The sequence below is a fragment of the Acomys minous genome (genome assembly GCF_964271855.1).
Source record: "Acomys minous genome assembly, chromosome: 16".
Classification (NCBI taxonomy): domain Eukaryota; kingdom Metazoa; phylum Chordata; class Mammalia; order Rodentia; family Muridae; genus Acomys; species Acomys minous.
In genome coordinates this window covers 59,514,584-59,542,396 of record NC_140498.1, presented here as the reverse complement: position 1 = coordinate 59,542,396, position 27,813 = coordinate 59,514,584, and the positions used below count along the sequence as shown (strand labels likewise).

The window sequence follows — 27,813 nt, the reverse complement described above, 5'->3', positions numbered from 1 at the left end:
GTGGAGCTCAGGGCACAGAGCACAGCTCATCTCTGCTGGCTGTGTCAGAGGTGTCACAGGCTGTGTCACAGAATGAGCAGGGAGGCATCTAAGTTGTGTGTTTCTGGGGCCCCTGAAGGCCTCTTCAAGAAGGTAGGCAATGGGGGGGGGGGGTCCGAGGACAGGATGTAGTGCCCCTCTGCTGGCTGTGCCTTGGATGGAGGTGCAGATGAGAGTAGACAGGGTAGAATGAAAATTTTAATGACCTGTAAACATTGGAGAATAAGAAGAAATAAGAGAGTAGAACAATAATGATATGTTTAGACAAAATCAAATTTCAAAGACGAAATCAATAATTGACTTTAAAAAGTGATAAATATATTTGAAAATAAAGATAGATATAGTGACTCTGAATAGAGCAGACCACTGCATGGCAAAGGAAATAGCATTAATAGCATGCTGTTTGTTCTTGACCCTACATGCAGTGTTAGCTGTTGGCACCTGTAACCCGACACACACAGTTACAGCTAATGGCCTGTGTCTCAACCCTCACAGCTGACTTTAACAGTGAAAGTGGATCGTACATATCTGCCAAGGACAGTCCCCTAATTGGAAATCCAATATTGATTCGATCAGCTAACATCCTCAAATTGTCCACCTATATACATCTGGTCTGTCTTCATTTACCTGACACGAATTGACACAAGCTGGGAAATTACAAAATCACTTCTCCTGCCATAATCAGGTCCCTTTTCATAATGGTGACTCCAGCAGCTGTTTGCCTGTCTTATTGCTCCCTGTGACGTACACAATAAGCTAGTGCTTCTAGGGCTGGAGAGGTGGCTCAGTGGTTAAGAGCGCTGCCTGCTCTTCCAGAGGTCCTGAGTTCAATTCCCAGCAACCACATGGTGGCTCACAACCATCTAGAATGTAACCGGATGCCCTCTTCTGCAGATAAAGCACTCATATGCAATAAATAAAATAAATAAATCTTTAAAAAAAAAAAAAGCTAGTGCTTCTATTCTGGTGTGAAGGCCGAAGCCGTGCTGCTCCACATGCAAATCCTTTTTCCTCTTACTGCAGCTGATGGTTGGACCATATGACTCAACGAATAATTTTAAAGCTGAGTGGTGGGTACATCCATTTACGAATGTAGTTAGTTTAATCAAGATCACAGTAAGATCAATGAGCTCGGTAGAAACAGATTGGGATCAAGGCCTACTGATTCAACATAGGAAAGCTTGTTTCAGAAACATTTGTTTTTCTAAAATGCCGGAGATGAAGCTGTTCTAGAATGAATCTCTCGTTCCGGGGAAAAATCATTCCCACATACCTAAGAGGTTAATAAAGAAAAATCTCAAAAAAAAAAAATAGCCCGGAGTGGTGGCGCACGGGAGGCAGAGGCAGGCGGAGCGCTGTGAGTTCGAGGCCAGCCTGGTCTACAAAGTGAGTCCAGGATGGCTAATGCTACACAGAGAAACCCTGTCTCGAAAAACCAAAAAGAAAAAAAAAAACAGAAAATCTCCTTAATGATAGCATCTATTCAGCTCTGGCTAACAATCAGAGGATTCGGGCTAAAACAGACTTTGCATTCCACCTACCCTCAAGTTTATTTTAGGTTGAGCTCCCAGGTTATACGTTGAATAACTTAAATAGGGACGGAAGACTGCAAGTCCAGCCCCTAAGGCAGATGGATATTTATAGAGCAAATCTAATTTCTAGAGTATATACTATGGTCTAGAAGATAAATGGAAAACATTCATTAATGCCACAATTCTCACATACAAAGGTCAGAAGACGCAAGCCAATAAAGCATTAAGGAAAAGTCACCCATCAGCGCTGTGGCTGCAATTCTTTGATGAGGAGCTAGAAAATGGCTGGTTTTGCCTCTGAGAAGACTGGCTCACAGGAAGGTTACAGCTGCTCCCATGCAGGACCATAAGAGGCTCATTTTTTTCAAAAGCAGATTCATGTATTTGTTTGTTTGTTTATTACATATACAGTGCTCTGCTTGCATGTACACCTGCTCAGCAGAAGAGGGCGGCAGATCTCATTAGAGATGGCTGTGAGCCACCATGTGGTTGTTGGGAATTGAACTCAGGCCCTCTGGAAGAGCAGACCGTGCTCTTAATCACTAAGCCATCTCTCCAGCCCCAAGAGGTTCATTTTAAATAGCCCTGGCGGCTGTCTGTCTCTGGGCTATGGCATCACTATAGAGGATTCCATTTTTTCCCTTTGTTTTTTTAATTATTTTTAAATTTATTCTTGTTACATCTCAATGGTTAGCCCATCCCTTGTATTCTCCCATTCTTCCCTCCCTCCCATTTTCCCCTTATTCCCCTCCGCTATGACTGTTCCTGAGGGGGATTTCCTCCCCTCTGTATATGCTCATAGGGCATCAATTCTCTTCGTGGTAACCTGCTAGAGGATTCCATTTTTTTAAGCTTCATTTTTCTTTGATGTATCTGGGCATTTTGCAAGCATGTGTCTGTACACGGTACCTTCACAGGCCAGGAGGGACTATCATTTCCCTTGTGACTGGAGCTCCGGGAAGGGATTAGCTAGCAGGTGCTCTCTGAAATGGAACCTGTGTCCTCTGTAACACACCCAGGGCTGTTAACTGCTATGCTATGCTTCTAGCCACCTTTTGATTTAATATTTATTTGCACACATTTTAATTTAAAACATATTACATCACTTGCCCCTTTCCTTCTCTTTTCTCCATTTCTTCCTCCAAATTCTTTACTTTCAATCTCTTCTTTTTATGTATTTGTAAGATGTATAAATATATGAATAAAACTTGCTGATTTGATATCTACTGGTTGTGTGTCTAGTTCTGGGGATGAACACTTTGCATTAGATGTAATTAGGGAGCTCATCCTTGCCTGAGGCTAATTATCCCTCTTTCATGACCAGCAGGAGTCTGACCCTGAAGTGACCTAGGCTGCTTTGGACACGAAGCATTAGAAAACATGTGTGGTAAACACCTCAGCTATCACTTACTGGTGCCATGGCCCTGAAGTCCTGGAGCTGCAGAGAAGATGATGGCCACTGGCCTGAACCAATCACAGCCCCCTTGCTTCTGTGGGACTCCTACCACACCACTGGCCACTCTCACCCTGGGTGACTCTGAAATCCTGAAATTGCTGCCTCTACTCTCTAAGCACTGTGCCTACAGGCCTGCGCTACCACGCCAGGTTTAGGGGGCCTCAGCTTTGTTTAGTGACTGATTACAATGCTGGGATGAGTAAGATGCACGTTTAAACTTAACTATATTGCAGACCCACTTATCTCTGTGAGCCTGGGTTTCACCATCTATAGAATACAGACAGAACTCGGCCCTTGACCTTTGATGAGTTAGAACAGACTCAATGATTAAAAAACCAATATTGCTCATCATTGGAAGACATGGAGTTTAAGGCAAGAGGGCTCCATTTGATGGGAGCCTTCTTCTGGTACTGGAATTAGGAGCACAGCCTGTGTCCTGGCTGCTCTAAGAAGCCAGGCTCGGCCACTCATCCTTACTAAGGCAACTAAAAGAACTGAGTTATGCAGCTGTGTCATGCCTGCCTAGAGTGCAGGATACTCTGCAAGGCGTCAGCGGCTCAGACTATAAACCCATTCAGACCAGTCAGTCTTCATGCCTGCAAGTTCCTTTTCTCTCCTTACAGTAGGCAGAACCTCAAGCAGGGGTACTCCTGACATGATGTGTCCTTGAGGGCTCTCTTGGTGCCTATTGACCACATGTGAAGTAAACTCAGTCTTCTGGATGTGGCCAAGTGGGCAACCACTTTTGAAATATGTGTATTGTCAGTTTTTCTCCTGATCATTCTTAATTTTTTTTATTTATTTTTATTTTTCATTCTTTGGTTTTTGGGGACAAGGTTACTCTGGGTAGCCTTGGCTGTCATAGACTCACTTAATAGACCAGGCCTGCCTCGAACTCACAGAGATCTGCCTGCCTCTGCCTCCCTAGAGCTGGGATTAAAGGTGTGAGCCACCACATGCAGCTCTCCTGATCTTTTTTTTTTTTTTTTTTTTTTTTTTTTTTTTTTTTTTTGGTACTCTTTCCTAATATTGTGGGCTGGAAAACTTCTTTCAGCACCAAGTCTAAGTTAGTTTCTGATACTATCAGGGATGAAGTAAAGATGAACTAGCTTTGAGTCCCAGCACCCAAAGGACAGCTCACAACAGTCTAACTCCGACCACAGGGGATCAGACACTGTCTTCTGGCTTCCACTGATAACTGACATGCACTTGGTGTACAGTGGCAAAGCTTATGCACCTAAGTTAAATAAATTTTAACTTAAAAATAGCACGCATATATGTGAAGAAAACCTTTTTTACAATATGGAATCCCACATGTGAGTTTCTGTCCTCCATTTGCATATCTGGTGACCTAGGAGGCCAGAAAAATGCATCAGATGTCCTGTACCTAGAAATATAAGTAGTTCTGAGCCACCTGACGTGGGTAGGAGGAACCAAACTTGGGTACCCACGAGGAGTACTGACTCTCCACTTCCCACAGGTGTCCTTGTAATGCAGAGGATGAAGATGCTCCCTTACTCCTCTGTCTCCTATCATTTTAAGGCGATGAGGTCCCTGCTAGATGGGTTGGTTTTTGGATTCAAAGAATGGAATCCATTGCAAGTGACAAAAATAGAGCAACCCAGGATTGAGTTTTCACTTGGGTATATTTTGTTTTTTGACAAGCAGTATAAATTTTTATACATACATTTTGAGGCGGGGACGGGGGGGCGGGGGGGTCATGGTTACACTTCCCACGGAATAGATTCAAGGAAGTCAGTGCGCAAGCAAGCCCACACAGTACAGGTACAGAATGCAAAGTCATTGTGTTGTGTTGTGTTCGCCTGTTTTGGGCTCATATATGTAGCTCCTCCCAGAGTCTGTCCACGTGGTTTTCAGCTGGCCACAATCAAGCTCCTGCAGGAGGGGGTTCATCTTCTAATGGATTAACATCGCCTGTTCTCTCACAAGTCTGTTCTTTATCCCACTCTCAGGATCGTAACAAAACACAGGTTTATCTCTCTGTCAATGGGGTTTCTCTTCATTTTATGTATTTGGAGGTGACTGTGACACGCAAATGAATACCTTAATAGGGTTGCTCTCCAGTGTGAATTCTTTCATGTCTTTGAAGATGACTGTACTCTGGAAAGCCTTTCCCACGTTGCTTACATCCGTAGGGTTTCTCTCCAGGGTGTGTTCTTTCATGTCTTTGGAGACTATAGTGTTCTAAACATGCTTTACTGCATTGATTACATTTTTAAGGTTTCTCTCCAGTGTGAATTTTGTCATGCCTTTGAAGATCACTGTGATGTACAAAGGCTTTACCACAGTGATGACAACTGTAGGGTTTCTCTCCGGTGTGTGTTCTTTCATGTATTTGAAGAAGAGACTTATAAGCAAAGGCTTTACCACAGTCGTTACACTCATAGGGCTTCTCTCCAGTATGTACTCTTTTATGTACTTGTAGATGACCGAGTCGTGAAAAGGCTTTACCACACTGATTACATCCATAGGGCTTCTCCCCAGTATGTACTCTTTTATGTACTTGTAGAGTACCGAGTTGTGAAAAGGCTTTACCACACTGATTACATCCATAGGGCTTCTCCCCAGTATGTACTCTTTTATGTACTTGTAGAGTACCGAGTTGTGAAAAGGCTTTACCACACTGATTACATCCATAGGGCTTCTCCCCAGTATGTACTATTTTATGTACTTGTAGATGACCGAGTTGTGAAAAGGCTTTACCACACTGATTACATCCATAGGGCTTCTCCCCAGTATGTACTCTTTTATGTACTTGTAGAGTACCGAGTTGTGAAAAGGCTTTACCACACTGATTACATCCATAGGGCTTCTCCCCAGTATGTGTTCTTTTATGTATTTGAAGAAGAGCCTTATATGCAAAGGCCTTACCACAGTGCTTACATTCATGGGGTTTCTCTTCAGTAGGTGCTCTTTTATGTATCTGGAGATGACTGTGACAGGCAAAGGCTTCACCATGTTGAATACCTTCATAGGGTTTCTCTCCAGTGTGAATTCTTTCATGCCTTTGAAGATGACTGTGTTCTGTAAAGGCTTTCCCACATTGCTTACATTCATAGGGTTTCTCTCCAGTATGTGTTCTTTTATGTCTTTGGAGATGACTGTGTTGTGCAAAGGCTTTACCACACTGGTTACATTCATATGGTTTCTCTCCAGTATGTGTCCTTTTATGTACCTGGAGACCACCGTGATATGCAAAGGCTTTACCACATTGGTTACATTCATAGGGTTTCTCTCCAGTGTGTGTTCTTTCATGTCTTTGAAGACTAGACAGTTCTGAAAAGCCTTTATCGCATTGAGTACATTTGTAAGGTTTCTCTCTAGTATGAATTCTGTCATGACTTTGAAGACGACTGGGATGTGCAAAGGCTTTACCACAGTGATTACATTTGTGGGGTTTCTCTCTAGTATGTATTCTTTCATGTCTTTGGAGACGACTGTGTTGTGAAAAGGCTTTATCACATTGAGGACATTTATAGGGTTTCTCTCCACTATGTGTTCTTTTATATATTTGGAGACTACTGTGATGTCCAAAGGCTTCACCATATTGAATAACTTCATAAGGTTTCTCTTCATTATGACTTTTTTCGTACCTGCAAAGATAATTGGCACATGTGAAAGGTTTACCACATTCATTCCACTGAGGAACATTTTTATCTGTATGAATTAATTTTACAAATGAGTCTAGATGTAAAGAGGAATCAGATCTTAAGGTTTCATCACTTTGTTTACATCCATGGTGTTCTCCTTTGTTATGGATTGTTTTGCATCCTTGAAGATGCCTGTGATGGTAAGAGCATTTACTACATCATTTTTCTATATGAGTTTTTACAGCTATTTAAAGGGAACTGAAGGAGCTCAGAGCTTTACTACACTGATTGCATTCATAAATATTCCTATAGTGTGAGTGATACCACATTTGCCAAGTAAACTAGGAAAAACAGAAGAATTTCCGCATTCCTAGTACTCATAGGGATTTTCTGCAGTGTGAGTTTGTGGATGTAGTCCCAATGAAGTTGGAAAACCAATTAATTGTAAACTTGTATCCCACTAAGAAAGTCTACACAAAGTGGGGACTGCTACATATATTCTACTTATTCTGGGAACAGAGAGGTATGTTGCTTCTTCCAATATGCTTGACTCACATGGCGTGTATCAATTGTGACGTATGCTATACCCATTACAGGAAGAATAACAAATGAGAGATTTCCACATTGTGTTGACATTTGGGCTCTTTGTTCCTTATAAAAATGTGAGATAGCGATTAAGGTTCCTCCACAACAACTTTCTTGACTCTCATCAACTGGCCCTCTCACTAAACTCAGCAACATTACTACAAAGATATTAGTAACACGCTTTACTATTGACTGTTTGCTTATTAGAAGGCTTTGGAGTAGTATGAGGCTAAACAGACTGGCAGTTCTACAGCACAGCTCTAATGGAGCTATGACTGAAAGAGTGTATCTGTTAAGGCATTGTTTCCTTGTCTTCTTTCTTAGAGGAACGCCTTTCAAACACAAATCAGATACTTGACATCAAGGTACACAGTTTTGTGAGAATTTAGTAATCGTAAATACACTTAAAGTAGTGGGGTTTTTTTTTGTTTTTTTGTTTTTTTCCACTGCTGCTTTTCTTGAAAACTTCCAGGACACATTAAAATTTCCTCAGAGGCATATTTGTATCAGCTCGCACATGAAAATTACCTTCCACGTCTCCTAGGACTTTCACAATGTTCTTCAATATTATGGTCTTCCCAATTGTAGCCTAAAATATAATACCAGAAAATACATGATGTGTGATTGGAAATGAGGCAACATTTCAGCTCCTTTCTTCAGTGAACCTCAGAACCAGGCCTCATTTACTCTCCTCACTCTTCCTCGTTCTCAACTGAAACTACAGAAGAGCATCAAGAACCAAGAAGCTGTTTTCTCCCTTATTTTAAACCCTAAAGGAAAATTCAGTCTTACCTACAGCAGTGAGGTTCCGGTAGGTCTCCAGCATCACCTCTATGTAGAGACTCTTCTGGGAAGGATCCAGCAAAGCCCACTCTTCCCGAGTGAAGTTCACACACACATCTTCATCGTTCACAGCACTCTAAAATGTCCCACACATGTGTTCAACAGACAGCAGATAACTAACAATACTGTACATATATACTTCATCAATAATATAATCATATAATTCTGGTGCTTCCCACACTTATTCCTTGAAATTATAAAGTTCCTTGAAGTTATAAAGTAATGACCAATCATTTCAGAAGGAAACTGAATAATAAGATTCACCGATGTCATTTGTTTTATTTTGTTTTTTGAGACAGGGTTTCTCTGTGTAGCCTTGGCTGTCCTGGACTCACTTTTAGACCAGGCTGGCCTCGAACTCACAGCGATCCACCTGCCTCTGCCTGCCAAGTGCTGGGATTAAAGGCGTGCGCCACCACGCCCGGCGTCGATGTCATTTCTTCAGCCTTTGAATAGGATATAGCCTTGCAAGAGAAATGCCAATTAATAGCCATAAAGAAAAAAAGACAAGCAGATAGACAGTACTGAGCAAACATCAGAGAAAATGTATCAACAATTACTATCTACAAAAAGTTATGGACAAGCTGCGTGCATTGGCTCATGCCTTTAATCCCAGCACTTAGGAGCCAGAGGCAGGTGTATGTCGTTGAGTCTGATGCAATCGTGGACTATGGAACCAGGTCCAGGACAGTCAGAGGTACATATTAAGACCCTGACTCTCCAGAGCAAATCGATCAAAGAGGAAGAGGTTACAGGCAGCACAGATGAGACTTGATGGGCTGAGTTCAGATGTTAGGGGAGCAGGGCTCCCCCCTCTGAGGACCAAGGGAGGGAAGGGGATGAGTGAGGGAAGAGCTACACAAGTTAATTGATAGTTGATCAAATCATGGTTATATCGATTACTAGTTTACTTTTATCACAAGAATATACATCTTAGGTGCAACAGATAGATATGATTCTATAGGAAGATAAGGTAAAATATTTAGATAAGGTCTTCAAAAACCTCAGAGACACAGAATATAACATTTAAAAATGTTTTTATTGCCAGCTGTGGAAGCACACACCTTTAATCCCCGCATTTGGGAGGCAGAGGCTGGAGGATCACTGTGCGTTCGAGGCCAGCCTGGTCTACAGAGTGAGTTTAGGACAGCCAAGGCTACACAGAGAAAGCTTGTCTCAAAAAAAAAATGTTTTACTTAGCCGGGCAAGGTGGCGCACGCCTTTAATCCTAGCACTCGGGAGGCAGAGGCAGGCAGATGCCTGTTGAGTTCGAGGCCAGCCTGGTCTACAAAGCGAGTCCAGGACAGCCAAGGCTATACAGAGAGACCCTGTCTTGAAAAACCAAAAAAAAAAAAAAAGTTTACTTTAAAGATTCTTTGACAATGAGAATAAAACAGGTTAACTCCTAACAACATCCAGCCTGCCTCAACAACAATGATGACCATCAGCAAACCTCCTTATGGAGATGGCTTCAAATGTGGCAAACGAGCCACTGGGGAAAACATTCTCCTTTCTAACACAGACAGAATTCTGCCTTAAAAAAAGGTAAGCTTGGATGCAGGCAGAGTCGACAGCCAAACTCTGCCAAGACAGAGTAAGCAAGTCCTCAATAGTTCCTTTTCACAAATATGCCTGTCAGATATACTGGACTAGAAGGCTGAAGAAGACGCTCCAATGTTATAGAGAGTTTTGGGTGACTGTTTAGGAAGCAAACTGTCTCTCTCATCTTCTCATTTGGAAAGCTACTAAGCTACACTCCTGGCATACTCAGGCAATCAAGGGTTATTCCTTCTAAAGTCTCTGATGGGGTTGAAGACCAGGTAGCTTAGTTTTACAATGAAGTTTAGTTGTCTAAGGTTTAAGATGTCTAGATAGATATTTTAAGTTGAGAATGACAAGATGTGATGGAGATTGACTTACATTCATTATTTTATTTTATTTTTTATTTTTTGGTTTTTCCAGACAGGGTATCTCTGTGTAGCCTTGTCTGTCCTGGACTCACTTTGTAGACCAGGCTGGCCTCGAACTCACAGCGATCCGCCTGCCTCTGCCTCCCGAGTGCTGGGATTAAAGGCGTGCGCCACCAGCCCGGCCTACATTCATTATTTTAGATGAACCAAGATAAGAAAGATGTTTTCTTCCAGGCTGTCAAATACAAATAGCCAAAACACTACGAATGTAACATTTCTATAATTCCTGATTATGTCATGGCTCTTCTTGTTATGCATAGTTTATTGTTTATATGTGTAATATAACTGCAGATGTAAAAAAATAAAAAATGTTTAATTTAAAAAAGAAAAACTGCTACATTAATAAGATCTACTGAAAGGGAATGCATATTTAAACAGACACAAATGGACACATGACAACGTAGGGCAGGAGAAATGGTTCAGCAAGGAAGAGCTCCTGCTGCTCTTGAAAGTAACTGGGCTCAATTGCCAGGTCTTACGTAGGGACTCGCAACTATCCATTATTCCAAGATCAAGAGTTCTGAGGCCATCTTCTGACTACTGTGAAGACCAGGCGCTCATGAGGGGCATCTTCATGTGTTACAGGCAAACACTCATATTTAAGCTGGGCGTGGTAGCACATGCCTTTAATCCCAGCACTTGGGAGGCAGAGGCAGGTGGATCGCTGTGAGTTCGAGGCCAGCCTGGTCTATAAAGTGAGTCTAGGACAGCCAAGGCTACACAGAGAGACCCTGTCTCAGAAAAAAAAAAAGAAACTCATATTCATTCAAAAAATTCAAAATAAATATAACAGGTTACACACTGGCAATCTAATCACTCAGTGGACTCAGGCAGGGTTAATGTCATGAATGCATGCCATCCTGAGAAATAGAATGTAATCTCTGATAAATTTCAAAATTCAAGATGTGAGTGAAGCTCAGGACAGCAGCAAAGGCTTGACATGTACAAAAACCTACGTTCCAGGCGCATCAGCCCGTAATATAAAAATACAAAGCCAGTCATGTTGGCTCACATCTAACCCCAGCACTCTGGAACCAGAGTCAGGTGATCTCGAACTTCCAGGCACTTCTTGGCTTGCACACCTACTCTGAGGACAACCAGGGCTACACAGAGGAACTTTGTCTTCAAAAACAAAAAACAAAATCAACAAAATTAAAAATATTGCTGCAATTACCCCATCATATCGAGTGAGGGACTGCGGGTTGAAGAACACTCAAGACAGCAGGTCATGCTTTCTAAGAGAATGCCGTTTAAATGAGGAGGGGCCAAGGCCTTTTATGCAGTACAGAGGCAGGTGGAAAAATACAAGACGATGTAGGTAGAAAGTCCCCAGCACAAGACGAACCATGTAACCAAGGTAACCAGGGTGCAAAACAGGAACTGTGGTCAGCTCAACGAGGCACAATGTTCACAACAGGAAGCTGCCAGGACAGAATAACAATTGCATACAGGACAGGGCGTGGCCCCAGGGGGCCCAAGCCTAACACTTCCCAGCAAATATGAAAACATCAGGCTAGAAAAATAGCTTAGCACTGGATAGCAATTGCTTCTATTGTATCTTTTGTGGTTCAGGGTTAGAGTCTATTATGGTGAAGGCATAACAGCATGAGAAGGAAGCTGACTGTTCCTCAGATTCCATGCCCAATTGAAAAAAAAAAAGAAATTTAGAAAGGCTCTTCCTACAAAAGTTACCCAAAGAAAGCCACAAAGAGAGACAAGTGTTCAAAGACATCATCCTCTCTGGGAGCTTTGCGAGTGAACCAACTACATTCACAATAGGCTCATGGTCATCTCAAGATGAAAATGCATTTAACTTCAGTGACCCTAATAGTGTGCAACAGCCCCAACCCTGTTCAAATGTCCAAAGTCTCTCCTGACACTCAAGATAATCTGTTCGCCACATCTTGATAAATCAGAAAACAAGTTATATCTTTGCAACATACAATGACCCAGAACAACCCTTTCCATTCTAATAGAGTGATGGGGACATAGTGAGGGAAGACTGGACCAAGGCAAGGAAACAAGCCGGGGAAACACCAAATCCTCTAGCTCTGTCTCAGACACACGGGGCTACAATTTCAAAGGGCTTATGGCCCTATCCCTGCAACTTCTCAGACATCTCTCAGTTTGGTTATTTCTACTCCCTACATGCATCTCTCCATGGCAGGTGTCTCCTAGTTTAGGTATCTCAATATCTTGTGGTCTCACAGTGCAACTGTGGCTTCACCCTCAAGCTTCGGTGCAATGAACACTCAGTCTCCTCACTGGGGCTCTGACTCTGCCCAACACAGATGGCTGGAGCAGTGCTGAGCTGAAACCACAGAGGAAGAATCCATGACCGCCAATATTGCATCTTTCCATTTTCCAGAACACAATATAGGTGATCCTGTCAAGTTTGGCTTCTGAATAGGGAAGGACCATGCCGCACCTGTAGCACGGTCCCAGCAGGTTTTACATGAAGTTCCTTCCTGGCACTAGCAATCACATTGCACACTCCTTCCATGAAGTCAAAGCTTTGCAGGAGGGAGTGTTAGCCTTAGGGCCCCCTCTTAGGGCCTCTAATCCAAAGCCAGGGCCTTCTTCTTTTTTTTTTTTTTCCAGAGCCTTCTTCTTAATGGTGATAATCTTCCTGGTGATTCTTCTCTCTTTGCAGCACTTGACTGCCATTTGAAATTGCATAGTGCTGTTTGCTGTTTTGCTTTGCAACCCAGACTTTGCATTTATTTCTGCCCTGCTTGTTGCTTAGTTTCACTGTAGTCCTGAATGAGTCACTAGGAATCACCAGCCAAAGACTCAGTTTCCATGTAAGAAATCAGCTCACTAGTTTTTAATTCTGCGTAACACAATTTTTCAGGGCTTGAGGAAAATAAGAAGGATAGAGGCCAAAATGTCACAGAAATGACTTGTATTTGTCATTTCCCATAGAGGTTATTTTCCACTGAAATCCTATTGCCTCGATTTCCTCTGTTTGCATTGCTCTCAAGGCTCCTACCCTCCAGGGTCTTTAAGAAGGGCCAATTAAGCTGTTCTCAGGTTTGTAAATATTTTGCCATCCAAAGTCCTGATAGTTTCCATACTACTCCAAACAAAACATTCCCCGGTTCTGTCCAGAAGCAAAATCACCTTTTGCATCCTATTGGTTGTTACAGTAACTTACTTCTCTGCTGCCGTGATTAAATCCTCTAACCAAAAGTATCTTAGGTAATTAATGGGTTTTTTGGTTGGCTGTGTCATCACAGTCCATCATGTTGGGAGCTTAGGCCTGAAACTCAAGATAGAAAATGAAGGCATAAAAGCATGGACAAACATTGTGTCCGGTCTCGCTTGCTTGGTCACTGTCTCACGCTTGGCTGGTCCTCTTTTCCAGTCCAGGATCACTGGCTTCAAGATAGGAGAAGAGCCTTCCCACATCAACCATCCTCATCCCCCCCAAAGAGACAGCAACCAGCCAACTGAAGCGCCCTCAGATGACTGTAGACTCTGAAACAACCCAGTTATGATACAGACAATAATATATGAAGACATTTTTTAAACCCCAAACCAATGTGTTAAACATATCTACCACTTAAGTAGAAAAAACTCAAACTTTGATGATTGCAACAACTGGAAAACACGCACTAGCCAAGAAACGAGGGGAGGCAAGCCGTTAGGACAAGGAGGGAAACTTAACCTGTTTCTCCACAGAAAGTCCTCAAGGCAACAAAAACTCAAGGAACTCATAACATAATATAGTATATTTTCAGACGACAAAAATAGGTGGTCTATCATTTTTGAGATAAACAAAAAGATAAATATATTATAATTAATAAAATCACACAACATTGATGGTACCCCTGATAAAAGGAAATACAAAGATGTCCTTTAAACAAGAACTATAGAATTGTAGTCAAAATCAAAATCAAATAAATTACTTACCAGCACTCACTCTGTGCACTCTGGTTCTCTCATTTGCCAATAATGGAAAAGGGATTGGGGGTGGAGTGCTATTTCCTTTAGAGAGACTCACTTAAAGCAAACAAATGTTTTAACATTGGAGAAGATAATTCTGACTACTAATATTACCTTATTCTGTTACGATAAAGAAAAGGGGCCGGGCGAGGTGGCGCACACCTGTAATCCCAGCACTCGGGAGGCAGAGACGGGCGGATCGCTGTGAGTTCGAGGCCAGCCTGGTCTACCAAGTGACTCCAGGACAGCCAAGGCTAACACAGAGAGACCTTGTCTCGGAAAAAAACAAATAAACAAAAAAAAAAAAAACAAAAGAAAAGGGTAACTGTTAGGATCATTTAGAAACCATTTTTTCCTATGACTGTTGATTGGCTATAAGTTCAAATGTTTGAAACAACCAATCGTGTGTGGCCGCGCCAAAACTTCCCACTCCCCCCGACCCTTGCCCATATAAACCCCTAACCCCTGGGCTTCTGGGTCGACCCCTCTGTCTCCTGCGTGAGATACGTGTCGACCCGGAGCTCCGCCAATAAACTGCCTCATGTGTTTACAGCAAGACGGTCGTTTATGTGTCTTTGGGTGCGCGCCATCCCGAGGCTTGAGTGAGGGTCTCCCTTCGGGGGTCTTTCAAAAAGAGACCTTCCATCTGGACACCGGTTCCCACTCAGCCCCGGGAAAGAACCACCACACCAGCTCCCGCAGCTCGGCCTCTTTCTCCTCCCCGCTGTGGGCAGTGACGCTGCACTCACCATGTCGCAGCTTCTGGACTTCCCAGAGCTCAGATCACAGAACGCAGCAGAAGAGCTCAGTCCACATCACACTGAAGCGTGCTTAGTTATAGAGCTCAGCCTGCCTCACCGCACCCGGAAGAACACGCCTCCTCCGACCGGCAAGTCCACCTAGAGGCCCTGATTGGTCAGTGCGTTTTGAGCGACATGAACTCCTCCCTTAGGATTAGAGCGCAGAGGCTCCAGGTCCGACCTTTTCCGGTTATGTACAGATTTGCATTTCAGTAGCCCTCGTGACTGTCCTCCTAGAGTTTACCAGTCTCTTTCCTGGCATAGCCTGAGGGAGGACAGGCCACTCCCACTCCGGCCCCTCAGCCGCTTGCCCCTCCCCTTTGCGTGCAGTGACCCTGTGTTCATAGCCTCAGGATTTCTGAGCTTCTCTGAGCTCCCCTCACAACACTCACTAGGAATTTCCCCCTCTACCTCCTGCCTAGCTTGCTTGCAAAGCCCATTACTAACTTGCAGTGGAGTTATTAACCTGTCCCACACGTTGGAAGGGTGCCCAGAATAGTAACAATTAAAGAAAGATTTTAGGAAACAAAAGGGTTTTGTTTTGTTGTGTAGTGTTTTGTTTTGTTTTTGTGGCTTCCTGCTGGCTTCAGGTAAACCGCAGCCATTTTCTCCTGGTAGGTATGAGACAAGCCTTGGAGAAAACAGTTAATATCTTCCTCAGTCGGAAGGTGAAAAAAACAAAGCAAAAACGAAAAATGGCTGTGTTAGTAAAGTAAATGATGCTTTGAACAATTTGTTCAAATTTGAACACTTGTTTCTGGTTTTACCTTTCTTTGGGGTTGCTTATGGAACCATTTGCAGCTGGAGTCTTTCTGGAGGTAGTGCTTTACCAGAGAGGACTTTGTGTACCTAGAGCCTCTCCATTTCCTGTTTTATGTGTCCATTTTCTTAGGGTTGGCAGGTTTCCTTCTCTTGCTGCCCCTCTTTACAGTAGAAATAGTTTTTGTTTGTTTGTTTGTTTGCTTGCTTTTCTGAATCAGCTTGCTGGCCAGACTTCTTATTTTTAATATTTTTAGGTGATGGGCTGTAGTGGATGTAAACATGTTTCTGTTTTGATTCCAAGTGTGAGGTGTGAATTGGCTTTTTTAGGTTTGGGCTTTGCTTCCTTTTTTTTTTTTTTTTTTTTTTTTTTTTTTTTTTGAGACAGGGTTTCCTCTGTGGAGCCTTGGCCGTCCTGGACTCACTTTGTGGACCAGGCTGGCCTCAAACTCACAGCGATCCGCCTGCCTCTGCCTCCCCAGTGCTGGGATTAAAGGCGTGCACCACCACGTGTGGCTGGCTTTGCTTCTTATTGTTTGGCTCCTAGAGAGAACCGCTCCAGAGAAAGCTTTGAGGTTCAGGCCGCTGCTGCTCCAGGTTCCAGCTGCTGCCCTGGGTTCCGGCTGTAGCGGTTGCAGTCACCTCTGCTGAATTGCTGGTTTGCTGTTTAATGGGTCTGCTGGAATCCTAAGGAGAGTGGAATTGATCCAAGGCACTGAGTCTAAAAAGGTCTACTTCTCCTGTTCCCATTAACCTCTGTTCTCTCCCATCTAGGGTAGGTGGGTTGGAAGGGAGGTGTAAGCATTAAAGAACCCCAAATAAAGTAGGTTTGAAAAAGTTCAAAGCCTGTAATGGACATTGAACTTAGGTGCTTGTACATATCAAGTATTTGCTTTTGTCCTGACCATCACTACATCTCAGCTTTCCACCTTTGGCAGAGGGCATCATTTCTTCTACCAGGATGGCCTGTGTTCATGACATTCAGCTTGTCTGATTCTCCTGCTATATTGGACTACAGGTGTTTAACCTTCGCGCCATCATTATATATCCTTTTAATTAAAAAAAAATTAACAATTTTGCATGGGTCTTTTGCTTGATTGTATGAGTGGACACCATGTGTGTGTGTGATGTGACAGACGTCAGAAGATGGCGTTGTATGCCCTGGAACTGTAGGTACCAATGATGGTGAGCACTAAGTGACAGCTGGGAAATGAAGCAGGGTCTTCTACAACATCCAGAAGAGCTGTTAACTGTTTTGTTTTATCCTATTGTTTTTCTTTCTTTCTTCTTGTTTGTTTGGATTAGCATTTATTTATCAGTCAGCACCTTAGTAACATCTCAAAAGTGGATTCCTTTATAAAAATATTTTATTAGCTATACATTTTAAACTAGAGTACTCCAGTTTTCTGGAAGACAAATACAGAAGTAGTGCAAATGTGCAATTCTTTGAAAGAAATTCCAGTGAGACCTGAGTTTTGTCTTTTGTTTTGTTTTGTTTTTTGTTTGGTGGTTTCTTTTTCATAGTATTTTGCTGTGTATCCTGGATATCCTGGAAGTTACTACATAGATTAAGCTGTCCCGAAACTCAGATTCACCTGCCTCTGATTGTTAGGAGTAAAGATGCAAGCCATCAACCCAGCTTGTACATCCTCTTCTCAAGTTAGTAACTATTGATGTGGTTTCTCTGATGAATACTCAATATAATGAATCTCTCTGCATTTTCTCTGAATATCTACTGGTAAGCATTTCAGTTGGAATTTTATTCCATGACCCCAGAAATGGGAAGTGTGTCTTCCTCTTCTGTTTCCTCCCAAGATGGCTTGTTGATTATGTAGAACTTCTGGGGCTAGGCGTGGTGGCACACGCCTTTAATCCCAGCACTTGGGAGGCAGAGGCCGGAGGATCACTGTGAGTTCGAAGCCAGCCTGGTCCACAAAGCGAGTCCAGGACAGCCAAGGCTACACGGAGAAACACTGTCTTGAAAAACCCAGAAAAAAAAAAAGAACTTCTGTGTTATGGAATAAATGTGCAAAGCACACAGAATAATGTGAACGTAGTCTCCATGAAGTTTGGCTATTCTTACCCATTCTAAAACTCGTGCGTATGGGATACTTTGGGATTTAGTAACCTATGGAGATGTTCATGTAAACTACACTTGGGAGGAATGGGCTTTGCTGGATCCTTCTCAGAAAAGTCTCAACAAAAATGTGATGCTGTGCCGGGCATGGTGGCACATGCCTTCAATCCTAGCACTCCGGAGGCAGAGGCAGGCAGATTGCTGTGAGTTCGAGGCCAGCCTGGTCTACAAAAGTGAGTCCAGGACAGCCTAGGATACATAGAGAAACCCTGTCTCAAACCCCCCCCCCAAAAAAAGTGAGTCCGGGGCAGCCAAGGCTACAAAGAGAAACCCTGTCTCAAAAAACAAAAAACAAAACAAAAAAAAAGTGATGCTGAAAAGCTGTAGGCACCTCCCTGCTGTGGTAAGAATGTGAGTTTTCCTTCAGGTTCTAAATAGAGGAGTGTTTCTTGGTTATCTATGCAGCATCTATGATTCCAGGAATGCACCTCATAGCCCAGCTGAGATACATTTTTTAAATGACATATCTTCGAATCTTAAATGGAAAGCATAAGATTTACAAAGGGACCATCATTATTTTTATGAACAGTAATAATTGTTGAAATTCTACAATAATAATTTAACCTGGCTAATCACTTTGTATGTTAATAACTGGGTTTTCTCTGCTTTGTTAATTTCGTATACTTCAAAATGTGTGAGTTATGTTGGTGTGTGTACACCTGGGCCATGTTGCATGTGTGGCAGTGAGGGAATAATTTATTCTTGTCTTATAATCTACTTCCCCTATGTGAGCTCTAGAGATAAAATCCAGGGAGTTGTTTGCTTCAAGTGACTTCACTGGCCCTTATTTGGGCTCACACATTTATTTACGCATGTGAGTGTGTGAGTGTACATCTGCCACAGTCCAAGTGTAGAAATAAAAGAAAACTTTGTAGGAGTACTATGGGTCTCCCAGACATTGAAATCAGGTCTTCAGGCTTAGCAGCGACCAACTTTACACACTGAGACAATTCTCTGGCATTGATTTGTGGTTCTGAGAAGGTACTATGAACAAGTGCTTTGTCCTAAGTATAAACTAACATAGTCCAATAAAATATGGCAGTATATAATTTTCATTTGTAAAACGGATTTACAATTCAAACTGTCCTATTTCTCCTGGATGGCTGTATGTTTACAATTAAAAAATTATTTTACCGATATAATCTGATTTGCACAGTGTGATGGCTCAGTAGATGTCTGTGTGCAAAGCTAGCCACGTGACCTTGACCATCATATAAAAATAACCAAAGCAAATGCCACAAAATTGTCTTCTGATCTCTACCTGTCATGACTTAAAACCCAATATCTTACTTACTTACTTACACACACACACACACACACACACACACAGAGTTTCTTTTAAAATAAAATTCATTGCTGTTACAGTATCTAGCATCCCCAGATAATTCCCATAGAAGGTGGTACTTCAAGATGAAGTGCCAAGTGGTAACCAATGAGAACAAGAAACATACAACATCAAATAATATATATATATTTAGGAGTCAAGCTTTGCTGTGAGATATGTAGTTAATTGCTGATTATTCTACTTCACTATATCTCTGCCAGAATGATGAAAATGCTGCTGTGGATACACATGAGGGATTAATGTTTCGTTTATTCTCTTTTATTAAGAATTTTAACATTAACTGTAGTGGATATAAACATGTTTTTGTTTTGATCCCAAGTGTGGGATGGGGGACAGACTTGTGAAAGAATGGGTGATGTTTATCCACTTAGAAGTCGAACCACTTAGTGGGGAAGGAGGGCCTTGGTTTTTGCCAGCTGAAAAACAGCATAGTATATATATGAGCTCCAAACAGGATACAGAGGTTTTTTGGGTCTTGGTACTGTTTGCCTGTTCATTGTTCCCCTTCAAGATGCTCCAAGAGAGGACCACTCCAGAGAATGCTTCAAGGCTCCAGGCTCTGGCTCCTGTTGCAGGTTCCAGCAGCAACTTTGGTGGAATTGCGGGTCTGCTGAAATCTTGCTCACTACTCCAGGGAAATTGCTCCCAGGAACTGAATTCAATAATGTCTACTTCTCCTGCTCCCCTAAATCTCTGTTCTCTCCCATCTAGGGTAGGTGGGCTGGCAGGGAGGTATAAGCATTTAAAGAACCCCAAATAAAGTAGGAATGGAAAAGTTGGAGCCTACAATATTGTTAAACTATATTGACAAAACAGTATACATTGGGAGTACATCTTCTATCCATGGATTTGTACTCAGGAGGCTGACTCATGAGACTCAAGACTAATTACTGACTAATTACTGATATCCAAGCCAAGCTTGATTGTCCAAGCCCACCTCTCTGTTTTAATGACAATGTCATGCTGTTTTTATTATTATCGCTCTGTAGAACAGTTTGAAATCAGGGTTAGTGATACTTCAGAAGTTCTCTTATTGTACAGGATTTATTTGTGGCTAATTTTGCATCCAGTCACTTGGTTGAAAGGGTTTATCCGATGTAGGGGTTCTGTGGTAGAATTTTGGGGTCCCTTATGTATACGAACATATCATCTACAAACATCAATACTAGGACTTCTTCCTTTCCAATCTGTATCCTCTTGATATCTCTTTGTTGTGTTGTTGCTCTATCTAGAACTTCAATTACTATCTTGTACCAAATAAGAGAGGGTAGGCAACCTTGTCTTGTCTCTGATGATAGTGGAATGTCTTTAAGTTTCTCTCCATTTATTTTGATGTTGGATGGTGACTTGCTGTATATTGACTTTATTGTGTTTAGGTATGTACCTTGTATCCCTGATCTCTATAAGACTTGTATCATGAAGGAGTGTTGGATTTATCAAAGGCTTTTCAGCATCTAATGAGCTGATCATGGGTGGGCTTTTTTTTCTTTCAGTTTGTCTATGTGGTGGGTTACATGGATGGATCTTCCTTTGTTGAACCATCCTTGCATCCCTGCGATGAAGCCTACTTGATCATGGTGGGTAATGGTTTTTGTGTTTGTGGATTCAGTTTTTGAATATTTTGTTGAGTATCTTTGCTTCAGTTCATAAGGAAAATTGGCTTGAAATACTCTTTCTTTGTTGAGTCATTGTGTGTTTAGGTATCAGAGTGACTGTGGCCTTAGAAAATGAGTTTCACACTGTTCCATCTGTTTCTATTTTGTGGAATAGTTTGAGGAGTATTGGTATTAGCTCTTCTTTGAGAGTCTGGTAGAATTCTGAATTAAAACTCTCTGGACATGGGCTTCTTTTTGGTTGGGAGTGTTTTAATGACTGCTTCTATTCCCTTAGGGGTTACAGGTCTATTTAAATAGTTTACATGATACTATGAATGATATTCTGCTATGCTACAGACTGAAGCCTAGCATAACTGTCAAAGAACACCACAAGAAGACTTACAGAGGAAACTAACCTGGGCCCATAGGGGCTCACAGAAACTGAACCATCAACCAAAAGCATGCATAAGCTGGACCTAGATCCCCTCCATATATGTAGCTCATGTGCAGCTTGGTTATCCTGTGGATCCTGTAACAGTTGGAATCAGGGGAGAGGTGGCTGTCTCTGACTCTGTTGCCTGCCTTTGGATTCCTTTTCCTAGCTGGGCTGCCTTGCCTCGCCTCACAGCCTCACGGCGAGAGGATGTTCTTAGTTCTGCTGTGACTTGAGGTGAATGGGTTAGTACCACTTGGGGGGCCTCACCTTCTAGAAGAGGAAGAGGAAGAGAAAGAGGAAGAAGAAGAAGAAGGAGGAGGAGGAGAAGAAGAAGGAGAAGAAGAAGAAGAAGAAGAAGAAGAAGAGGAGGAGGAGGAGGAGGATGGGACTGGCAGATGAGGGAGGGAGCTGGCATCAGACTGAAAAGTGATTAAATAAATATATTAAAAATGGAATAATCTCAAAAATGTTTACTTGACTTGATTTAACTTTGGTAAGTGGTATCTACCAAGGAAATCATCCATTACCTTTAGATTTTCCAATTTTGTGGAGTACAGGCTTTGAAGTAAGACCTAATGATACTTTGGATTTCTTCAGTGTCTATTATATATCCCCTTTTTCATTTCTGATTTTGTTAATTTGGATACTGTCTCTCTGCCTTTTAGCTAGTTTGGCAAAGGGTTTCTCTACCTTGTTATTTTTTTCAAAGAACGAGCTCTTGGTTTTATTGATTCTTTGATTTGTTTTGTTTCTAATTTCCTGATTTCAGCCTAGAGTTTGACTACTTCCTGTTGTTTCCTTCTCCTGGAAGTGTTTGTTTCTTTTTGTTCTAGATATTTCTGGTGTGCTTTTCAATTACTAATCTGAGGTGTCTATAATTTCTTTATGAAGGCACTTCGTGCTATGAACTTGCCTCTTAGAACCGTGTTCAAGCTGGGCATGGTGGCACACGCCTTTAATCCCAGCACTCAGGAGGAAGGGGCAGGCGGATCTCTAGGCCAGCCTGATCTACAAAATGAGTCCAGGACAGCCAAGGCTAACACAGAGACACCCTCTCTCAAAAACAACAACAACAACAACAAACAAACAAATAAACAAAAACCGAAAAAAACAAAAAAAAAGAAAAGAAAAAGAACCATGTTCATTGTGTTCCATAAATTTGGGTATGCTGTGCCTTCATTTTCATTTGAATGCTAGAAAATCTTTAATTTCTTTCTCTATTTCTTCCCTGACCCAGGGGTCACCAAGTGAAAAGCTGCTCAGTTTCTATGAGTTTGTGGGCTGGCTTCCTGTTGTTGCTGAAGTACAGATTTAATTCGTCTGATAAGACACAAGGAGTTATTTCAATTTTCTTGGTAGATATTTGGTAGGTCCATTTGATTCATAACCTTTGTTAGTTTCCTTATTTCTGTTTAGTTTCTCAATGATATGTTCATTGGTTGAGTGTGGTGTTGAGGTCTCCTACTATTAATGTGTGTGGTCAGGTGTGTGATTTAAGCTTTAGTAATGTTTCTTTTATGAATGTGGGTGCCATTGCATTTGGTGCACAGATGGTCAGAGTTCAGATGTCATCCTTGTAGATTTTTTCTTTGATGAATATGAAGTCTCCTTCCCTAACTCTTTTGATTAATTTTGGTTGAAAGTCTATTTTATTAGATCTTAGAGTGGCTACTCCAGCTTGCTTCTTGGTCCATTTGCTTGTAGGAGAGCTGGACCTTGGTGGTGCCATATTGTCTGAGGTCTTGTTGATTGTGTTCTTAAGCTGGCCTTTAGGCATCTGGTTATCCCTGGTGTTGGCTGCATGTTCCTGGTGCAGAACTCCTCGGGGATGCAGTCAAGAGCCTTGGAACAGACAGTGGAGATCAGGGCACAGAGCACAGCTCATCTCTGCTGGCTGTGTCCGAGGTGTCACAGGCTGTGTCACAGAATGAGCAGGGAGGCATCTAAGTTGTGTGTTCCTGGGGCCCCTGAAGGCCTCTTCAAGAAGGTGGGCAATGGGGGGGGGGGTCCGAGGACAGGATGTAGTGCCCCTCTGCTGGTTGTGCCTTGGGTGGAGGTGCAGGTGAGGGCAGACAGGGTAGAATGAAAATTTTAATGACCTGTAAACATTGGAGAATAAGAAGAAATAAGAGAGTAGAACAATAATGATATGTTTAGACAAAATCAAATTTCAAAGACGAAATCAATAATTGACTTTAAAAAGTGATGAATATATTTGAAAATAAAGATAGATATAGTGACTCTGAATAGAGCAGACCACTGCATGGCAAAGGAAATAGCATTAATAGCATGCTGTTTGTTCTTGACCCTACACGCAGTGTTAGCTGTTGGCACCTGTAACCCGACACACACAGTTACAGCTAATGGCCTGTGTCTCAACCCTCACAGCTGACTTTAACAGTGAAAGTGGATCGTACATATCTGCCAAGGACAGTCCCCTAATTGGAAATCCAATATTGATTCGATCAGCTAACATCCTCAAATTGTCCACCTATATAAATCTGGTCTGTCTTCATTTACCTGACATGAATTGACACAAGCTGGGAAATTACAAAATCACTTCTCCTGCCATAATCAGGTCCCTTTTCATAATGGTGACTCCAGCAGCTGTTTGCCTGTCTTATTTCTCCCTGTGACGTACACAATAAGCTAGTGCTTCTAGGGCTGGAGAGGTGGCTCAGTGGTTAAGAGCGCTGCCTGCTCTTCCAGAGGTCCTGAGTTCAATTCCCAGCAACCACATGGTGGCTCACAACCATCTAGAATGTGATCTGATACTCTCTTCTGCAGATAAAGCACTCATATGCAATAAAAAATAAATAAATAAATCTTTAAAAAAAAAAAAAAAGCTAGTGCTTCTATTCTGGTGTGAAGGCCGAAGCCGTGCTCCACACGCAAATCCGTTTTCCTGTTACTGCAGCTGATGGTTGGACCATATGACTCAACGAATAATTTTAAAGCTGAGTGGTGGGTACAGCCATTTACGAATGTAGTTAGTTTAATCAAGATCACAGTATGATCACTGAGCTCGGTAGAAACAGATTGGGGTCAAGGCCTACTGATTCAACATAGGAAAGCTTGTTTCAGAAACATTTGTTTTTCTAAAATGCCGGAGATGAAGCTGTTCTAGAATGAATCTCTCTTTCCGGGGAAAAATCATTCCCACATACCTAAGAGGTTAATAAAGAAAAATCTCAAAAAAAAAAAAAATAGCCTGGAGTGGTGGCGCACGGGAGGCAGAGGGAGGCGGAGCGCTGTGAGTTCGAGGCCAGCCTGGTCTACAAAGTGAGTCCAGGACGGCTAATGCTACACAGAAAAACCCTGTCTCGAAAAACCAAAAAGAAAAAAAAAAACAGAAAATCTCCTTAATGATAGCATCTATTCAGCTCTGGCTAACAATCAGAGGATTCGGGCTAAAACAGACTTTGCATTCCACATACCCTCAAGTTTATTTTAGGTTGAGCTCCCAGGTTATACGTTGAATAACTTAAATAGGGACGGAAGACTGCAAGTCCAGCCCCTAAGGCAGATGGATATTTATAGAGCAAATCTAATTTCTAGAGTATATACTATGGTCTAGAAGACAAATGGAAAACATTCATTAATGCCACAATTCTCACATACAAAGGTCAGAAGACGCAAGCCAATAAAGCATTAAGGAAAAGTCACCCATCAGCGCTGTGGCTGCAATTCTTTGATGAGGAGCTAGAAAATGGCTGGTTTTCCTCTGAGAAGACTGGCTCACAGGAAGGTTACAGCTGCTCCCATGCAGGACCATAAGAGGCTCATTTTTTTCAAAAGGAGATTTATTTATTTGTTTGTTTGTTTATTACATATACAGTGCTCCTCTTGCATGTACACCTGCTCACCAGAAGAGGGCGGCAGATCTCATTAGAGATGGCTGTGAGCCACCATGTGGTTGTTGGGAATTGAACTCAGGCCCTCTGGAAGAGCAGACCGTGCTCTTAACCACTAAAGCCATCTCTCCAGCCCCAAGAGGTTCATTTTAAATAGCCCTGGCGGCTGTCTGTCTCTGGGCTATGGCATCACTACAGAGGATTCCATTTTTTCCCTTTGATTTTTTAATTTTTTATTAATTTATTCTTGTTACATCTCAAAGGTTAGCCCATCCCTTGTATCCTCCCATTCTTGCCTCCCTCCCATTTTCCCCTTATTCCCCTCCCCTATGACTGTTCCTGAGAAGGAATTCCTCCCCTCTGTATATGCTCATAGGGTATCAAGTCTCTTCGTGGTAACCTGCTAGAGGATTCCATTTTTTTTAACTTCATTTTTCTTTGATGTATCTGGGCATTTTGCAAGCATGTGTCTGTACACAGCACCTTCACAGGCCAGGAGGGACTATCATTTCCCTTGTGACTGGAGCTCCGGGAAGGGATTAGCTAGCAGGTGCTTTCTGAAATGGAACCTGTGTCCTCTGTAACACAACCCAGGGCTCTTAACTGCTATGCTGTCCTTCTAGCCACCTTTGGATTTAATATTTATTTGCACACATTTTAATTAAAAACATATTACATCACTTGCCCCGTTCCTTCTCTTTTCCCCATTGCTTCCCCAAACTCTTTACTTTCAATCTCTTCTTTTTATGTATTTGTAAGATGTATAAATATATGAATAAAACTTGCTGATTTGATATCTACTGGTTGTGTGTCTAGTTCTGGGGATGAACGCTTTGCATTAGATGTAATTAGGGAGCTCATCCTTGCCTGAGGCTAATTATCCCTCTTTCATGACCAGCAGGAGTCTGACCCTGAAGTGACCTAGGTTGCCTTGGACAGGAAGCATTAGGAAACATGTGTGGTAAACACCTCAGCTAACACTTACTGGTGCCATGGCCCTGGAGTCCTGGAGCTGCAGGGAAGATGATGCCCACCGGCCTGAACCAATCACAGCCCCCTGGCTTTTGTTGGACTCCTACCACACCATTGGCCACTCTCACCCTGGGTGACTCTGAAATCCTGAAATTGCTGCCTCTACTCACTAAGCGCCCTGCCTACAGGCCTGCGCTACCACGCCTGGCTTAGGGGGCCTCAGCTTCATTTAGTGACTGATTACAATGTTGGGATGAGTAAGATGCTCGTTTAAACTTAACTATATTGCAGACCCACTTATCTCTGTGAGCCTGGGTTTCACCATCTCTAGAATACGGACAGAACTCGGCCCTTGACCTTTGATGAGTTAGAACAGACTCAATGATTAAAAAACCAATATTGCTCATCATTGGAAGACATGGAGTTTAAGGCAAGAGGGCTCCATTTGATAGGAGCCTTCTTCTGGTACTGGAATTAGGAGCACAGCCTGTGTCCTGGCTGCTCTAAGAAGCCAGGCTCGGCCACTCATCCTTACTAAGGCAACTAAAAGAACCGAGTTATGCAGCTGTGACATGCCTGCCTAGAGTGCAGGATACTCTGCAAGGCGTCAGTGGCTCAGACTATAAACCCATTCAGACCAGTCAGTCTTCATGCCTGCAAGTTCCTTTTCTCTCCTTACAGTAGGCAGAACCTCAAGCAGGGGTACTCCTGACATGATGTGTCCTTGAGGGCTCTCTTGGTGCCTATTGACCACATGTGAAGTAAACTCAGTCTTCTGGATGTGGCCAAGTGGGCAACCACTTTTGAAATATGTGTATTGTCAGTTTTTCTCCTGATCATTCTTAATTTTTTTTATTTATTTTTATTTTTCATTTTTTGGTTTTTGGGGACAAGGTTACTCTGGGTAGCCTTGGCTGTCATAGACTCACTTAGTAACCAGGCCTGCCTCGAACTCACAGAAATCTGCCTGCCTCTGCCTCCCTAGAGCTGGGATTAAAGGTGTGAGCCACCACAATGCAGCTCTCCTGATCTTTTTTTTTTTTTTTTTTTTTTTGGTACTCTTTCCTAATATTGTGGGCTGGAAAACTTCTTTCAGCACCAAGTCTAAGTTAGTTTCTGATACTGTCAGGGCTGAAGTAAAGATGAACTAGCTTTGAGTCCCAGCACCCAAAGGACAGCTCACAACAGTCTAACTCCGACCACAGGGGATCAGACACTGTCTTCTGGCTTCCACTGATAACTGACATGCACTTGGTGTACAGTGGCAAAGCTTATGCACCTAAGTTAAATAAATTTTAACTTAAAAATAGCACGCATATATGTGAAGAAAACCTTTTTTACAATATGGAATCCCACATGTGAGTTTCTGTCCTCCATTTGCATATCTGGTGACCTAGGAGGCCAGAAAAATGCATCAGATGTCCTGTACCTAGAAATATAAGTAGTTCTGAGCCACCTGATGTGGGTAGGAGGAACCAAACTTGGGTACCCACGAGGAGTACTGACTCTACTTCCCACAGGTGTCCTTGTAATGCAGAGGATGAAGATGCTCCCTTACTCCTCTGTCTCCTATCATTTTAAGGCGATGAGGTCCCTGCTAGATGGGTTGGTTTTTGGATTCAAAGGATGGAATCCATTGCAAGTGACAAAAATAGAGCAACCCAGGATTGAGTTTTCACTTGGGTATATTTTGTTTTTTTGACAAGCAGTATAAATTTTTATACATACATTTTGAGGCGGGGGCGGGGCGGGGTCATGGTTACACTTCCCACGGAATAGAGTTTTCACCTGGGTATATATTTTTTTTGACAAGCAGTATAAATTTTTATACATACATTTTGAGGCGGGGGCAGGGGGGGCGGGGGGGTCATGGTTACACTTCCCACAGAATAGATTCAAGGAAGTCAGTGCGCAAGCAAGCACACACAGTA

At 42.4% G+C, this 27,813-nt stretch overlaps 1 protein-coding gene across 1 annotated transcript; it reads right to left on the bottom strand.

Moving 5' to 3' along the window:
* Window positions 1–5,749: 5,749 nt before the first annotated feature.
* LOC311586294 (uncharacterized protein) lies at window positions 5,750–14,745 on the bottom strand (the record flags this gene model as incomplete). The annotated part of the gene is made up of 4 exons (XM_084762264.1): window positions 14,734–14,745; window positions 8,016–8,142; window positions 7,752–7,812; window positions 5,750–6,641 (listed from the first exon to the last, which is right to left on the bottom strand). Coding segments are annotated over exons 1-4 (1,083 nt in total), but the record flags the coding sequence as incomplete, so codon positions are not given.
* Between the last annotated feature and the right edge of the window lie 13,068 nt (window positions 14,746–27,813).